Source organism: Megascapheus bottae, chromosome 15 (genome assembly GCF_031878675.1).
Source record: "Megascapheus bottae isolate mThoBot1 chromosome 15, mThoBot2.hap1, whole genome shotgun sequence".
NCBI classification, from domain to species: Eukaryota; Metazoa; Chordata; class Mammalia; order Rodentia; family Geomyidae; genus Megascapheus; species Megascapheus bottae.
Window position 1 is genome coordinate 56,093,892 of NC_143523.1, and position 18,545 is coordinate 56,112,436.

General features: G+C 42.5%; 1 protein-coding gene and 1 long non-coding RNA gene across 4 annotated transcripts in view; one reads left to right on the forward strand and one right to left on the reverse strand.

The window, feature by feature from the left end:
- The window catches only part of LOC150054397 (uncharacterized), an 85,134-nt gene that overhangs the window by 47,853 nt on the left and 18,736 nt on the right, over positions 1-18,545 (forward strand). Inside the window, exon 3 of one of the 2 annotated variants that reach the window (XR_016537864.1) lies at positions 13,538-13,744. The exons of the other annotated variant lie outside the window; for it this stretch is intronic. This is a non-coding gene — a long non-coding RNA (uncharacterized LOC150054397). Of the gene's footprint in view, positions 1-13,537; positions 13,745-18,545 lie in introns of those variants that run through there. 2 annotated transcript variants of the gene reach the window in all.
- Frmpd2 (FERM and PDZ domain containing 2) overlaps positions 1-18,545 on the reverse strand; it is an 82,221-nt gene that overhangs the window by 32,766 nt on the left and 30,910 nt on the right. For both annotated transcript variants that reach the window (XM_090346754.1, XM_090346753.1), the window contains 3 exons: positions 16,458-16,643; positions 9,112-9,268; positions 320-530 (listed from right to left, as the gene is read on the reverse strand). In XM_090346754.1, coding sequence (XP_090202880.1) covers positions 320-530; positions 9,112-9,268; positions 16,458-16,643 — 554 coding nt within the window. The remainder of the gene's footprint in view (positions 1-319; positions 531-9,111; positions 9,269-16,457; positions 16,644-18,545) is intronic.

The window sequence follows — 18,545 nt, forward strand, 5'->3', positions numbered from 1 at the left end:
TTATTGTCACTTCTTTATGTTGTCCTCAGCAATTCCCATTATCACTTAGCTTTTTGTTTTGTGTTATGTTGTTTGGGTTTTCTTGGTTTGGAGTCATTGGTTGTTGTTGTTTTCCACCAAGAGGAAAAAAAGAAAAATTTCCCTGTGGCCTAGATCAAGCCCAGGGCTGGCCTGTGATAACTCTGGATATAGTTGGCAGTAAGTCAAGGATACTGTATTTCCCTTAGGAATCACATTCCTTAGGCAACTGCTTCAGGTACAGATGGATCCAGTGTACCAATCACTTGCTGGTCTGGGCTCAGAAAAAGATGAAACCCACCTGCCTCTGATTCCTGCCATCCTGGTTTCCTTGCTGATTTCCAGGTTGAGGTTTTCCAGCCATGGGTTAAGCTGGCCTCTTGTAGGCTCCTGCAGCCTGGGTGCAAACAACTCTCTTTCTGAGTGTGATAGTCTCTGAATCCAAGTGGGAGCTGTGGCTGGGATCTGGAGTGCAGGACTCAGACTGGCCATTTGCAGAAACTTGTCTTGGTCTGAAGGAAGAGGTGAGGAGACAGTCACATACACACAAGATGACACTGGGCCCACTCCCCTTAGGGTAAGCAATAATCTCCCAATCTCAGCTCTCCTCTTCCAGCTTTCTCTGCACTGTCAGGCCTGCAATTTTATTTATATTTATATTTTATTAATTAATTTAATTGCCATATACCAACTAAGAGAGTTCTGTGATTAGCTCTGGGAATGCAAGTCATCCTAATTAACACTGCTAATGAAAGACACTTCAGAGATCTAAGAAGAAGCAAGATGATCCCTTTCCTGTGGCTGACAAAACCAGGCATCAGGAGTCTGTTCCCCAGAGCTCAGCTCAAAGTATGCCTGAAACTTGGCTGTAGCAGAACACCAGACAAAATGAGCTTCCATACTCAGGCCTGCATCTGCGTTTACAAATCTGTTCTCATAATGGGTCTCATAACAAATAGGGCCCCTCCTGTCTCTACACAACTAGTTTGTCTTGGTCATAATTCCTCATTTAAGAACCTATTTCCTGGTGCTGGGGCTGTGTCATAGTGGTAGAGTGTTGCCTAGCATGCATGAAGCCCTGGGTTCAATTCCTCAGTACCACATACACAGAAAAAGCTAGAAGTGGCACTGTGGCTCAAATTGTAGAATGCTAGCCTTGAGCAAAAGAAGCTCAAGGATAGTGCCCAGGCCCTGAGTTCAAGCCCCAGGACTGGCAAAAAAAAATTCCTATTTCCTAAAATAGATGTGTGTATCAAACAGAGTAGTCCCCATCTCTCCTTTCCTGCAGAAAATTCAGTTACTCTGGTCAGATCTTGAGACCACAGATGCCCCTCACACCTGTAAACAGCCACTTCATTGTTTATAATATTCATTTTAAAAAAAAAATTGGGCAGCTGGGTAGCTCACACCTGTAATCTTAGCTACTTAAGAGGCTGGATTTGAAGATTTTGGTTCAAAGCCAGCAGAGGCAGGAAAGTCCATAACACTTGGGCAGGTTTTTTGTTTGTTTGTTTTGTTTTTTTGGTTGGTTGTGGGGCTTGAACTCAGCTTGGGCACTGTCCCTGAGCTCTTCAGCTCAAGGCTAGCGCTCTACCACTTGAGCCATGGCACCACTTCCGGTTTTCTGGTGGTTAATTAGCAACAAGAGTCTCAGGGTCTTTTCATGTCCAGGCTGACTGAACCAAGATCCTCAGATCTCAACCTCCTGAGTAGCTAGGATTACAGGTGTGAGCCACCGGCACACAGCTCCATAACATTGTTACCTACCACTTAACTATATCAAAGAAGAAAAAAAAGCCAGAGTGGAGCTATGGCTCAGAGTAGAGTTATGACTCAAGTTGGGAGAGTGCTAGCCTTGAGGAAAAAAGCTAAAGGACAGTGCCCAAGCCCTGATTGCAAGTCCCAGGACTGAGACCAAAAACAAACAAAAATGGTATTTGATCAATAGATTACTATAATTAATAAGGACTGGACACAAAACCAATTTTATATTATAAACTCCCTGCTTAAAACCTGGAAGGAAAGACCAGGAAGTAGCGCTGTGGCTCCAAGTGGTAAAGTATTACCTTGAGCAAAAAACAAAAATGCCAGGACAGTGCCCAGGCCCTGAGTTCAAGTCCCACGACAAACAAAAGAAGAAGAGGAAAGAAAAAGAAACAGAGACAGAGAAGGAAGGAAGGGAGGGAGAGAGAGAGGGAGGGAGAAGGAAGGAAAAGAAAGGAAAGGAAAGGAAAAGAAATGTTTTCCAAATTTTGTATAAATGGGGACACTATGGTCCCATCGTTTGCCTACTGTAGGCAAAAAGAATGGAGGAATGGAAGCCGTCTGCATATAGCCTGCAGGTTTCTACAAATGTCCTAGAGCCTGCCACTGGGGCTCAGGTCTGTTCAGAAACAAGCCTTACCAGAAACAGCCACAATAGGCCAGGGGCTTAGCCTGGTGGTAAAGTGTTTGTCTAGTATGCACGACAACCCAGGTTCAATTCCTTGATATACCACATACATAGAAAAGGCCAGAAATAGTGCTGTGACTCAAGTGGTAGAACTCTAGCCTTGAGAAAGCTCAAAGACATTACTCAGGCCCTGAGTTCAAGCCCCAGGACTGGCAAAAAAGAAAAGGAAGGGAAGGGAAGGGAAGGGAAGGATGGAGAGACAGAGACAGAGACAGAGAAGCAACAGCCATGGTGGCAGCTGGTATCTCTGAGTGCATCTTATGTGACATCCCAGTTCAAAACAGATTGTCTACATTTTCATTTACTTCATCCTCACCTCTTCACTCAGAAAGATACTGTACTCATGTTGCAGATGAGGAAATGAGACTATGAGAGAAGGAGAATTGAAATTTTATTCATGGTCTTGAGGCCAGTAAGTGGTAGAGCAGGATTTGTAGTGAGTCTGTTGACTCCACAGTCCATGGCAGATCAAGGATATGTGAAGACACTGACCCACACAGCAGCTCTGCCGCATCATAGCCCACCCAGCCTTCCCACCTCCAGGGCCTGACTAGACACTGGCCTTGCAGTTAGTCATGATGGATACAGATACCCATGGGGAATTTCTAGGCAGAGACATTGAGACAGGTCCTGGCCAAGAAAGGTTTAATGGTTTGGAGCAGATGGGGCTGTGGACAGGGCTGGCATTCTTACCAGACTTCGGCTGTATGGGGCTCCATTAGTGGACCAACCAGGGAGGGGATATTTGCTGGTAGGAAGAAGAGCCCAGAGCTAATGCTCAGGAACAGAAAGGTTACCAAGAATGCCCCCCAGGCCACTGGCACATCAAAGACAACTCACAGTGTCTGTTCCTTGACTTTGGGTAACTCAGAATGAACGTGGAATCAGTGAAGTAGCTAATAAGTATCTGAATCTATCTATCTGGATATTGAGGCCTCTGATCCCAGTTACAGCATTCCCAGCCCACAGGAAACATCTAAGAGCCAAGGATGGATGAGCATAGGTAACAGGCAAGATAATAGACAGCTCAGTGCACATCCACAGGGTACCAGGCAGCCAGAAACCATCAGAAAGGATGGAGAAGCCTGATTGGCCCTCTCAGCAGCTTTCTGAATTTAGCCCTGAAATTTTGCACTTATAAAGAAACAAAAAGCTCAGTGATTGTTCTTTCTCCCCCAGAAAACCAAAATAACTATGCAATAAAATTCTTGTTGAGACAATTCACAGAAGAATGGCACTGGAAAACATTCAGAAATGTTCACCTTCCCAATCATCAAGAAACACAAAGTAAATCAGTAATAGGATGCTGTTTTCACTTATCAAATGAACACAGACACACAGGAGAAAGGGTTGGCTTGATGGCAAGGGGCCAGGCACAGTCATTGATAGCCAGCGCCTTCAGAGCTCCCTAGCACTCAGATCCAGTCACTGTATTTTGATGTCAAGTTTAACAAAATGATGTAAAGTCTAGAAAATTATTCTTCCATTGATGATTACTATGATACTATTTGCAAAAAATGGAAATACTATTTCCATTGATGCTTACTATGATACTAATGTCAAGAGGGGAATGATTAAATATCCACATTTTCATGTAAAATCTTGTTCACTCATCCATTCCTCCACCACTATACACACACACACATACACATTCATCCACCTACCCATTCATCCACAACACATACTCCTATGCTACTTACCCACCCATCTACCCATCCTCCTCCCATCCATCCATTCATCCACTCACACATTCACCCATCCACCTACCCACCCATCCATCCATCCATTCACACACATACCTACACCTATCTCCCCATCAATCCCTCCCCATCAATACCTCCACCATCCATCCATCCATCCATCCATCCATCCATCCATCCATCCATTCACCTACTGGTCCATCCATTCATCCACACGCCTATCCACTCCTATACCCACCTACCCATTCATCCCTCCAGTGTCACTCACACTCACCTATCTATCCACCCTCCATATCCACCCATACGCCCACTCAGAAAAAATTCATTAAACATTTCCCATTTACTCCACCTCTATTCCATAATAGAGGAACTGTGAAGACTATGGAATGTTATACCTGCTTTCAAAGAATTTTCCATCTATCACAGACTGGAGGTAGACATGTGCAACAAATAAAAATGGCATCTTAGAACAGAAGTCTGAAAAAAATGAGCATGGCCCACTCCACTGGGAAGGAGTCACCTAGAGAGAAACAATCAGGAAAGCCTGCAAGAAGTTACCCAGGACTATGGAGAAATAGACCGACCTTGGTCTATGCCGAGAAGGGGTTTTGGTGCAAAATCATAGGTGAAGGTTTTTAAGTGCAAAGACCCTGGCACCTGAAACTTCCAGGTGTGTTAACAGCCAGTAGGATGGCATGTAGGTCAGCTGGAAAGCAAAAGGAAGAGTCTGGCCATGAAAGGAACCAAGACTTGGAGCAGATCACGTGAAGAATGCCATATGTCATCCTACAATGATAGGGGCTGTCCCTGCAGAGCAGGGTCCACTGACAAGTCTCAACACAGAGGCACACGATGGACCTGGTTCTTTTGAAAGGGCTTTCCAAAGGCAGAGGGGAGGACAGATACAGAAGATGTGAATTTCAGCACAAAACCCCTCTGACTGCATTGTATAAACAGAGGATGGAGAAGAGAATACAGATCCCAGTTCTTTCCAGCATGGTCCTACTCAAACAAGACTAGGATAGTGGCAGGAGACCAATTCCTGGCTGCCCTGGGAAAGGAGGACAAGTTAGAGGTGGCCAGACCATTGCCATATGTCAGCATTAAGATATTGTGTGCAGAGACTTCTCACATAAATTCTGAAATGGCACAGTTAATGGTCTGCATGATTCCTTCTAGTGTACATAAATATTTGATTCTTGAAAATTCCATAGGACATGTCATTTGAAGAAACAGTATACAAAGAGCAAAATAAACCTTGTAAGACTAATTTCCCAGTGAGCTCGTGGGAGTCTTTATAAATATTTTATGAGCATTGAAATCAGACAATTAAAGCAATATTGATGGTGTTTCACACATGGAATCTCAGCCATAGCAGGTAGATAAGATATAATTAATTCACATGTATCATCCCCAGCTCCTTGGAGGCATCCTAGAGTCAATGACTTCTGGTTTCAATGAAACATTTGTATTTGCTTGTTCTGATGTACATACTGTGTTACTTTTCCTCTGGGTGTGTGGTTCTGTGTCTGAAAACTCAGCAATCTTGTTTTTCACTTGGTCCTGCTTGATGTCAGCTCTTTGCTGGTAGGAGTCTCACAGACTTTTCTACTTGGGATGGTTTGAGCCATGAACTCAGCTTCCTGATTATCTAGGATTCCAGACCCTGGACCAGCTCTGGGGCCCCAGTGATCCAGTTCCCACCACCACTGGCTGGTACTGACCCAAACCACATGGGCAGAGTGCTTTGTTGCCATTCACAGTGCACACTGGATACCAGGGATCCAGCACCATACCACTGGAGCACAGTACCAACCTAAGGGATGACCTTGCATGTTCAGATGACCACAGAGTGGATCAGAGAAGAGACAGGAGCTGCCCAAAATCACACAGCAAACATTCCCCTGAGTCTATGGATTCCACGGGTCACTTTTTTACCCAGTGCTTTCTAATTCTTGAGTACATTTACATCATCTGTGTTCTTTTCCAGATACAGATTTCATTTCAATAGCTGTGGGCAAGGCCTGGGATTCTACACCCTTAGATGAGCTCTCAGGTGAGGTATGCACAGTGAAGGGCCCACAGCCCTCACTCTGCATATGGAGTGTGGACCACTGTATTTTACTGCTGCTTTTTATAAGAGTAGTGATTATAGTAACTGTGATAAGGTTAGGACTCTAACCTAGCTCACTAGCTCTAAAGGATGGACTCTGGAGCCAGTCATGAAAAGCTAGGTACTGGGATGAAGCAGTCAGGCTCTGGGCCCGGAGAGCCACAGGTTCAAGTGTCAGCTCACCAACTAAGCAAGCAGGCTCTTCCCATCACTCTTCCAGGCCCCAGTGTGCTCTCCCATCCAAGAAATAATGGAAGATTCCCAGGGTTGTTTAAGAATAGCAGTGTGACAAAAAGTGTATTTCCATCATAAATGAGATAATTCATGTGTGCCTAATTATCTCATAACAGCAGGGGGGAATAACATTCACAATGGTGGACGCTATTTAGCATTTCCTACATGCTTAATAAATAGTAACTAGTCCTCTGCGACTTATAGCCACGTTTTAACCATTAGTCTCTTTCCTAATTATATCAGCTATAGATATTCTTCCTGAAAGCTTGGTAAGTAGTTTTTTAAAAAAGCCAGGTTCAATTCCTTGGTATCACATACATAGAAAAAAGCTGGAAGGGCCAGAAGTTTGGCCTTGTGGTAGAGTGCTTGCCTAGCATGCACGAAGACCTGGGTTTGATTACTAGGCACCACATACATAGAAAAAAGCTGGAAGTGGTGCTGAGGCTCAAGTGGTAGAGCTCTAGCCTTGAGAAAGCCCACAGACAGTGCTCAGGCCCTGAGTTCAAGCCCCAGGACTGGCAAAAAAAACCTAAAGAGAAAACAATCAGCTTTTCATGTCTAACTCACAAAATAATAAGTAATATGTCGGAGTAGTGCATTTCTGTATTCTTCTGTTCCTGTTTTACAACATGTTGATACTAACAACATGATTATAGTAACTAAGTAACATGTCTATAGTAACACATGCTATCCATGCATTTGGCACATGTGGTTCTTTGAATATAAGCCAGTGCTGGTGGCTCATGCCTGTAATCCCAGCTCCTCATGAAGCTGAGATCTAAGGATTGAAATCCAAAGCCAGCCTGGGCAGAAAACTATGAAACTCTTATTAGTTAACCAGCAAAACTCCAGAAATAAAGCTGTGGCTCAAATGATAGAGTGCCAGCCTCGAGTGGAAAAGCCAAAAATAAATAAATAAATAAACTTAAAATGAATTGCTAAAATTCAAACAAAATGGAAGATTTAATTCCTCACTCATTCTTGTCACATTTCAAGTGTTCCATAAGCACCTGTTATTGGGGCCAGCCACTGGGAGGAGAGAGATGTTTGTATACTGAAAGGCCCATCTGACAGTGCTGCATGTGGTCTCATTTCTTGCTTTTCCTCTCTTAGCCTCAAATCATATGCACAATTTCACATGTTCTTCTCCTCCAAAAACGACTTGTCTTCTCTTTTAGGATTCTTAGGGTGCTACCAAGTATTTCCTGCTATATGTGATAACTGAAAAACATGGGCTTCACTTTGTATATGTTCATAACTGATGTCTCAGGATGAATATCCATCTCGGACCAGCATGACAGAGATACATACATACATATAGAGCTATATATATATATGTGCATACATTATATACATGTTTACACATGTGTCCGTGTGTATATGTATGCACACATGTGTGTGCGTATACCTGTAGATATGTTTGTGTACATAGATGTGTGTATATGTATGTATATATCATTTAAAAGTTCCATTTAGGGGGCCAGGAGTTTGGCCTAGTGGCAGAGTGCTTGCCTAGCATGCATGAAGACCCGGGTTCAATTTCTCAGTACCCTACATACATAGCAAAAAGCTGGAAGTGGTGCTGAGGCTCAAGTGGTAGAGTGCTAGCCTTGAGAAAGTCCAAGGACAGTGCTCAGGCCCTGAGCCCAAGCCCAGGACTGGAAAAAAAAAAGTTCCATTTAGGCCAGGAGTTTGGCCTAGTGATACAGTGCTTGCCTAGCATGCACAAAGACCCAGGTTCAATTCCTCAGTATCACATATAGAAAAAAAAAAAGCTGGAAGTGGTTCTGAGGCTCAAGTGGTAGAGCTCTAGCCTTGAGAAAATCCAAGGATAGTGCTCAGGTGCTGAATTCAAGCCAAAAAAAAGTTCCATTTATATGTGTGTGTGTGTGTGTGTGTGTGTATTCGTGTGTGTGTATACATACATATATGTATAACATATACCCTTCATATAGTGAATGTATATATAAATGTATTAATATATTCCCTATATATAGGGGATAGATATAAGTGATATATGGGGTATATGTGTGTATCATATATAGGATATATATAATATATAGTCTCAATTATATTCTCACATATATATCCAACTGCATTCTAAGAAGACTCTACCAGTTTTCCAATTTATTTTTGTTCTTGCCAGTCAGAAAATAATTGCATTCCATTTTTACTGTGTGACTGTCATTGCTTGATATACTTAAGACTCTTTAAAGAATTCTAGATGAATTGCATCTGTTTATACAAAGTATCTTACAAACTAACAAATGCCAAAAAATAAATGTATGTTGAGAATGTACTGCCAGGTGCTGGTGCTTCATGTTTGTAATCCTAGTACTCAGAAGACTGAGGTCTAAGATTCATAGTTCAAAACCAGCCCAGGCAGACAAATCCAAGACACTCTTATTTCTAATTAATTGGTGAAAAACCAGAAGTGGAAGCAAGGCTCAAGTGGTAGAGTATCAGCCTTGAGTGACAAAAGCTTAAAGAAAGCATGAGCCTCCGAGTTCAAACCCCAGTACTGGTATGAGAGAGACAGAGACAGAGAAGCTGAGAGGGAGGGAGAGACAGGAAGAATGTAGGATGCTACTTACCAGTTAAAAGATTGCAAGGGTGCCTAGACTCCATCTTTGCATTAAACGTGTGCTGGGCAGAACAGAGCCCCAGTAAATATTTGCAGATCTTGGCTGAATCTGTGACAAATGTATACTTTTTCCCGGTGATACTGCTGGTGATGGTGAACTTCTTTCGCTGGAGAAGCAAACACAGACTTTAATGCTTGATCTCTCTTACCCATCCACTGAAGTGCAAGTGTAGAGAAAGTAATAAAATGTTCAGCTTCATTTATCGAGTCAGGATACAGTAAGGCCACTAGTGTAACTATGTTCATATAGAAACAACCCAAATGCCTTTCAATGGATGAGTGGATCAAGCAAATGTCACACGCACGCACACACACACGCACAATGGAACTTTATTCATCCCTTTTAAGAAGAATGATACTCCATCATTTGCAAAGAAATGGATGGGCCTGGAAAGGAATTATGTGAAGTCAGGCCTAGAGAGACAAAGGATACATGTTTTCTCTCACATATGGAAATATTTTATAAATACATATATATGTAAACATATACAGGTCACATGCATAAAATGTATTAACTAAAGTGTGGTGTATAAAAGGGATAATTCCAATGGTGTAACTCCTTTGAACAACTGACTTGCACTCTAACAAATGAATTTTAGAAATCTAGAATTTGAGGTGTTGGGAGATGAGGTTAAGGGGAAGAGAGTAAACAAATGGAGAGCAGAAGAGTGGGAAAATGCAGTCGTAGTATTTAAGGTATATGTCTGAAAACAGGACAAGGTAAATAGAGGTGATGGGTGGGGTTGGGAGAGATCCGATAGAATGATGCAAGAGGTGATATGTACTCTTAAACTGACATGCCAAATTTAAGTCCCTTTGTTCAACTACTTAAAGATAATACAATTACAATAATAGAAATATGCCCAGCCCCAATGCCCATTATCAGCATATCAGCAGCCAGAAATAGCTGGAAACATTTTCTGCCAGTAGCCCTATATTTTTTCCTGAGCTAAAAATTCTTTTGATCTTTCCCTCATTCTTAAGTCAAATGCATACTTAGCAGACAATTGCTACTTGCTAAGGAGCGTGGGAGATGGAAAGAATCTGAGAGAAGTCACGAGCAAGGAGTTCACTTCATCCCAATATGTGTTATGAAAAGGCCAATGAAGATTCTTGTTTTCAATCTGTAAAGTCCAAGAAGGTACAGACAGAGATCTCACCTGGTAGGCAGGATACAAAAAAAAAAGAAAGAAAGAAAACCGCACCTCAATGTGTCTCTTCTAATACCTTTTGCTGCAAGCAAAGAAGCGATAGAAGATGGGTGGGCTGCTTGAAACTATGGCAGGCAGGCATTTCTTGTAATTAGTGAAAAACTGGGAGCCGTGAGCAAACTGGCAGAAACCAGTGATCACCAGCCAACCCTGAACCTTGAGATGCCATCTAATGATACACGAGCAGAAAAATGGGTTATATACAAGGAGAGGCATTCCTGGACCCACGTGCAAAATGGTGCATGCTCTCTCAGTGTCTTTCCCTTTTCCTGGAAGAAGCATGTACATCCAAGCCCTTCCCATAAAACACAATGTATGTCTTTGTTTATATTCACTAGGTCTATGGGGTCCCCTGTTATGTTTCTTTCCTGGAACGTATTTTCACTTTGCTGTTTTTGTGGGGAGTTTTGGTGTCGTTATTGGAGCTTCAATTCAGCACCTGGATACTGCCCCTTTGCTTTTTCACTTAAGGTTGGCACTCTATCACTTCCATAGATCCATTTCTGACTCTTGGTTGTTAATTGGAGGTAAGAGCCTTGTGGACTTTCCTGCCTGAGCTGGCTTCAAATCATGATCCTCAAATCATGATCCTCAAATCTCAGCCTCCTGAATAGCTTGGATGAGTCATCAGAACCCAGCTTGATGACTCCTCCTCCTTTTCCTCCTCCTCCTCTTCCTCTCCTCCTCATCCTCCACCACCTCCTCCTTCTTCTTCCAATACTGGAGATTGAGCTCAGCGCCTCACATTTACTAGACAGGCACATCACCATTTCATCCACACTTTCAGTCCTTCTTTATATTGGTTATTTTCTCTTTTTTTGCCAGTCCTGGGCTTGAGCTCAGGGCCTGAGCACTGTCCTTGGACTTTCTCAAGGCTAGAGCTCTACCACTTGAGCCTCAGCACCATTTCCAGCTTTTTCTATGTATATGGTACCGAGGAATCAAACCCGGGTCTTGGTGCATGCTAGGCAAGCACGCTACCACTAGGCCAAACTCCCGGCCCTATATTGGTTATTTTCAAGATAGAATGTCACTTAATGCCAGGCCAACCTGGACTATAATCCTCCTATTTGTTCTTCTCTGCTTCTGTGCCCATTGAGCTTCCCCTGCAATTAGGGTAGCAGGTGTCTGCCACCACACAGCGCCATTGGCTGAGGAGTCTCAGGAACTTCTTTTTGCCCAGGATGGACTTGATCTTGATCCCCTCATCTTTGCCTCTCAAGCAGCTAGGATTACAGACTTGAACTCCTACATCTGGATTCATGTATTTTTGCTTTAGAACTAGCCTCTGGCTGATTTCTATCTCTACATGAGGGGAAAAACATCTACCCAGCTGGTAACAGCTTTCTGGCAGGCACAGTCATGGTTCTGCGCCAGGTTCTATTCTGAGGGCTTTGAGGATATTATGCCTTTTTGTCTTCTCAGCTATAGAATGAGGGAGAGTCTGTCATTATCTCAGGCTTACAGATGAAGAAATGGAGCACAAGTCCTCATGATGCGACAGGAATTGAAGTCACTCCACTGAAAAATGCTTCTCTACATTTTATTTTCAAGGCCTATAGGCAAGATGATAATATTTATGTAGTTCGCTGGCTAGACTGGTGAGGTGTGCCACTTGGGGCTATTTATACTGAGTTTTGTGGACATCATGTTCTGCAATATGTAATTCTAATTAACTCAGAGTAAGAAAGTGTTATTAAATAGGAATTCATATATATGACATTCAAATAAAATTTCTACTGTAGATATTACAGGCTCATGCCTGTAATTTTGGTAAGTCAGGAGTCCAGAAGATCACAGCTCGAAATCTGTCCAGACAGACAGATTTACATATTCAGGTAACCAACAAAAGGCCAGAAAAGGAAGTATGGCTCGATTGGTAGAAAACCAGCTTTGAGAGGAAAAAGCTAGGCATGAGTGTAATTCCTTGAGTTCAAGACCAGTACCCACACTAGATAGATAGATAGATAGATAGATAGATAGATAGATAGATAGATAGATAGATAGATAGACAGACAGACAGACAGATGCATGCATGCTTGGAACAATCCTCTCAACCCTGACATTTCTTATCTTCCCAAAGACAAGTCTGCTTCAACTCCATTTCCATTGATCTGTTGGATATTAATGAAAAGCAGGCATATACTTGTTTGTTCTCTGAGAAATTCCTTTTCCCCAATAACCTAATTTTAGATGGCATCATCATTTATAAATACCCTTTAGTGTTACTGACAAATGTAGCTTCTAGGTTTCCTTGGTTGGTTTAGATGAATTCTGAATCCAAATTCAAGTATACTATGTACCTAGCATTTCTTTATATTTTATATTTTTCTCAAGAATTATTTGTACTATGCTGAACTTAATAATTCTTCCTTAGTATTCAGTTGATCATCATTCAAAGTTGAATACCTATTTGTCACTGCCTGCTGACATCATTTTAAACAATCCTGACAAATTTTTATTAAGCTCAATCAGGAATTAATTTGTTTAGATAACTAAGACATTTTTCAGGCCTAATAAAGTTTCTTGGGGAAATCTTTAAAGGAAAATTCACTCATACAAAGAGGAAGAGAAAGAGAGAGGGAGAGGAGGGAAGTAGGGAAGAAGTAGTAAGAGAGGGAGAGAGAGGAAGACTGAAGGGAAAGGATAAGAGGGAGAGGAAGTGAGAAGGAGTGAGGGGGGAGGGAGAAAAGGGGAGGGAGAGAGGGAGGTGGAAAGGAAGGGAGAATGAGGGAGAGAATAAGGAGAGGGGAGAGGAAGAGAGGGAGAGCACAGAGAAACCATCTATTTCTTCTTGTAAAGCTGAAAACAGTCTTGATGGCGCAGTGGTTAGGCTTTTGTTTCTATTTATCCCCGCTCTGCTAACATCATTTAATGAGCAATTCACGTCTGTAGCAAACTTCCTCCTGCAATGCACTTCTCTGAATGAGATGCTCTATAACTCCAGACTTCACACAACCCTGGAAATGTTTTGCTGCACCCCTCACCCCTGAGGCTGCAGTACAGACATTCTGGGTGCTTCTGTCCCTACCACAATGTGTGTTGCAAGGCATCCATTTTGTCATTTCAAACAGTTCACTCCCTGTAGTTGCTTCCCTGGTTGCTTATTCAAAATCTATCTTGTTTTGATTCATCCTTGCAAACCAATAATATTCTTCCGTGCAGAGGCAGATCTGCAGGGAAGTCCTTGGAAGAGAAGGTCCAGCACCTCACCTGGGAAGACCTTTCCTGGAAGCGCAGTGTGTTCACATGTTCTTGTAAAATGTAGGAAATAAGATATTTCCTCCATCATCAGTCATGACTACTGGAGTATCCTTTCTCTTTGGCTTCTGTTCTGCTGTAGTTTGGGTCTTAAATGTCCACTACAACCCATATGGTAAAGGGGTGGTCCTCAGAGTGGAGCTATGGAAGATGGTAGAATTTTCAGGAGGTGTGACCTTGTAGAAGGAAGTTAGGTCATTGGGGGTGTCCTTGAAGAGAATATTAGTACCCTACTTTCTTCTCCTTTCTGCTTGCTCCTTAGCCATAATATAATGTGGTTTTGCTCACCACACAGATAATCAATCCTGAACTGAAATCTCTAAAATTATGAGTCAAAATAAATCATTTTCTAATTACAAGTTAAACATCTTGGGTATTTTGTTACAGTGATGGGAAGTTAACATATGACAGGAGGTAGTGCTGGTGATCTGGAGAAATCCCTCTAAGGAGAAACTGAGACAGGGCTGTAGTTAGTGAGCTTGACTGATGTGGCTGTCAGTCTTTTTGTTGTTGTTGTTGTTGCCAGGCATGGAACACCCTTTCCACTGAGCTAACCAACCCAGCTCTCAACACAAAGGGGCAGCGCAACCGCACTGGCAATTAATCATGTCCTACAACACTCCACACCTAAGTGGGAGTTGATACATACAGAGCCAGTAGTTGGTGTGGAGGATATTTTTGTATTCATTAGAAATGTTAAACTACAAGTAACTTCTCTAAACACCCATCACAGGAGGCTAAGATCGGAGGAATGCGATTAGAAGACAACCCAGGCTCATATATGTAATGCTAGCTACCAGGAGGCTGAGATCTGAGAGTCACAATTCAAAGACAGTCCAGACAGAAAGTCTGTGAGACTCTTATCTCCAATAAACTACCAAAATACCAGGAATGGAGCTGTGGCTCAAGTGATAGAGTGCTAGCCTTGTGCAAAAATACAAAGGAAGAGTACCCAGACCTGCATTCAAGCTCCAGGACTGGCACATACACACAGAGGTTTTTGTGATCTCTTTTCTCATTTTAAGTAAATGTTCCCTTTCACTGAACTTTGTAACTTTATATTCATTCCCATAAAGAGGATCCTACATAACCCAAATCTTCTTCTCCATGCATTTGTCTTGCCAGTCCTGGGGCTTGAACTCAGAGCCTAGGCACTGTCCCTGAGCTTTCTTTTGCTCAATCTAGCACTCTACCTCTTGAGCCACAGTGCTCCTTCCAGCTTTTTCTGTTTATGTGGTACTGAGGAATTGAATCCAGGGCTTCATGCATGCTAGGCAAGCACTCTACCACTAAAACATGTTCCTAGCCCTCCATGCTTTTCTGTTCAGATTTAAACTACGGCTGATGAGCAAAAACAGTATTAAAATGGGTAGATGTCCTGCTTTCGAAGGAGCACTTGTTTAATTGAACATCTAATTATATATGTGTGTGTGTGTGTGTGTGTGTGTGTCAATATGCCAATGGATCATATTCCTTGAAAATGGTATCTTAGCCAGCTACTAGTAGCTCACATCTATAACCCTGGCTATCCAGGATACTGAGGTCTCGAGGATCATAGTTCAAAACCTCCCTAGCCAGAAAAGCCTACCAGATTTCATCTCCAAAATATCCAGCACAAACTGAACTGGATGAGTGTTTCAAGTGGGAGAGCATCAGTTGAATAAGTATGAGTCCTTGAGTTCAAACCCCGTTCCACCCTCCAACATGAATAAAGAACATCTCTCTTTCTTCGCCCTCTTCTCTGAAGGTTGGTAAGATGAATGCTCTACGATTACTTGAAACATCTTGACTTTAGTTGCTAATAAACAAAATTGAAACTAGCTTCCTGAGCTAATTCTCATATTATTCTCAGAGTTGCCTATTTTGTACTCACAGGAGCATAAAATGCTAAAGTCATATTCTGTGAAAGATGCTAAGTTGGTGGCAAGCAGCTGGGGACATTACTTCATTAAATAATTTTTCCCAGAAAAATAAAGCATTCATGCCAAGAAAGATGAACATTGGAGTGATGGAAATCAGAGTTAAGTAGTTTTCTTAAGGTAGTGAGTTGTCTTGTAACCCCAGTCACTTCCCAGCTTTACTGAAACAATGGTTACTGACATGGGAAAAATAAATACATAAATGTAAGCCAATTTATATATACTTATTGGAGGGAAGGTGAATTACATCACCTCATAAACCATTTTTTGCCAGGCTCCAGTAGGTCATGCCTATAGTCTTAGTTACTCAAGAAGCTGAGATCTGAGGATCCTGGTTCAAAGCCAGCCCAGGTAGGACAGTCCATTGGACTACTATCAGCCAAAAAGCTGGAAGCAGAACTAGGGCTCTAGTGGTAGAGCAGTAGCCTTCACTCCCAAAGTGCCTAAGCCCAAAGTTCAAGCCCCAGAATTGATACAATCCCATTGCACATGTATTATCCACGAGAGACAGGTCAGGTACCCAGGCTCATGGCATACAGGAGACAATTAACAAATGAGGAAAATGATTCAAACCTTGCAGATTCCATTTAGCCTATGACCTCCTTATCCTCTATCTTCACCTCCAACTGCGCTCTCAACATAGATGGATTCCCCAGTTCAAAGAAACTTTCCAGGAGGCAACTGTAACTGCTAAGGCTGTGAACAAGATGGTGAAGGATGATGGGAAGAAATGACCTCTTGCAGTCCTCCACAAATCTTTTGGGAGACTTCAGCCAAATACCCCCAGTGCCAGAATATAAGCAAGTTTGTCAAAAAATATATCCATCGCTTTTCATTCCTTTAAAGATGCACAGATGGAAAAGAAAATAAATCACACATCACTCATCAAACTTAGCCACACTTACACATGTTGAGATCTTCCCAATTTCCCTCCACAGAAACCATGAGGTTGTAATTCTGCTGTTGTTTTCCACTTCATAGACTATGACCCCTCTGGCACAGATTCCCAAGGCCATCTCCCTTTCCAACCTTTTCTTCTCTGGGAAAACTCGGTAAATGAACACTCCATATTCTGGGAGCTGCTGGGTGACCTGGAGGAAGAAGAAAGGTCAGTTCAGGAGATCCAGCACTACTGGCTCAAGACAGTGGGCTTCAAACTATCTCATGAACAATGCATTGGTTTATTTCTACCATCACCATGTAAATTCAATGAACAGATAAGCATATTTTCTTACTCTAGAAATATGCCCACCTCTGACATGATGGTTGCTAGCTTGCTTTTGTTTCTTTCTTTTCTTTTTTTCTTTTTTCTTTTATTGTACCTGTGTTGAGGCTTGAACTCAGGCATTGTCTCTTAGCTTTGTCAGGCTACCACTTGAGTCATAATTCCAGTTCTAGCTTTTTTTGTTGTTGTTCTGGTTAATTGGAGATGTGAGTCTCACGGAGTTTTCAAACCATGATCCTTAGAGCTTTTGCTCCTGAGTAGTTATCACTACAGGCATGAGACACCAATGCCCAGCTCATTTAAGTATTTAGAATAAAATAGTCCTCTTCAAGACACAATGTTGTCATTAGCTAAAAAGTTGTTTTATGCCAATGCAAGCCCACAGTGGCTCTGAAGGGTCCAGAACCCACTCCCCAGCTGCAGAAGGCCCTATCAGCACAGAACTAACTACTCAGTCTCCCTCATCTTGATTTTGCCTCTTTAGGAATGTCAAACCCAGGCTTCAACCTCCTTTTAACTTTAAAGAGACACTTTTATCATCATCATCATCATCATCATCATCATCATCATCATCATCAAACTCACCCCAAACAACACTTACTGGGCACCAGTGCTGAAATAGCCACAGCCACGCTGGTACTTAGGGGTATAACAAATTATTCAGCCTACCTGAGTAATGTGCCAAAATTTCCACTTGGAGCACAGGGACACGTGAGTCTGTTTGTTTCTCCATCTTCACTGTCAACAAGCAAAATGCAGGGTATCCGTGAAGATGGGAAACACAGGAACATATGAACCATTACCAAGGGCATATTCAGTGTGTAAAAGGTCAAATAATGAGCCAAGTACCAGTGCCTCCAGCCTGTAATCTTAGCCACCTGGGAGGCTGAGATCTAAGGATTGTGGTTCAAGGTCAGCTCATGAAGGGAAGTCTGTGAAACTGAGCTCCAATGAATCACAACAGCCAGAAGTGGAGCTTTGGTTCAAGTGATAGCACACTAGTCTTGATCACAAAAACTCAGAAACAGTGTCCAGACCACAGAGTTCAAGCCTCAGGACTGGCACCAAATTATAATCATAATCATAATCAAATAATATTGTCTGTCTACTCTCTATTGTGGAGTCTCTCATGGTGTGATTTCTCCTCCATCCCACATTGGGATTTCTCTGTGGGAGGGAATGGGGCCAAGGCCATCCCACTGGGATCCCCTGTCCTCCTACAGCACACAGCAAAACCAGACTGGAACCAGGAGCATCTAGCTGCACCCTTGCTGTCCTGAAAACTGTGGGAAGTAAATGGATTGTTGTTTCCAGATACTCACCAAGAAATTCACAACATGCCACACGCTTTGACTCTTACCATTTAATCTCTGAGAATCTGTCCTAAGAGAATAGGCTAAATCATGGAGACAAGTCCTTCTCATAGTTTTGGTTCAATACAGACTTTCAGGGTTAGATAGGGAAGGCGGGAGCTAGATCCTACATGGCAAATGATTTCCTGAAGACAGAACTGCTTTAAATGAATTATCAAGCAGCTCTTACAAAGGGTATTTATAATACATCAGTAATCTAGGGAATTCATTTTGTAAAGTGGAGGAAAATTCAGGATATAATCAGTATAGTTCCAACAGGCTGACACAGGGGGCGGGTGGGGAAGAGAGAGGGGGGGAAGGAGGGGGGGAGAGAGAGAGAGGGAGGGAGGGAGGGAGAGAGAGAGAGAGAGAGAGAGAGAGAGAGAGAGAGAGAGAGAGAGAGAGAGAGAGAGAGA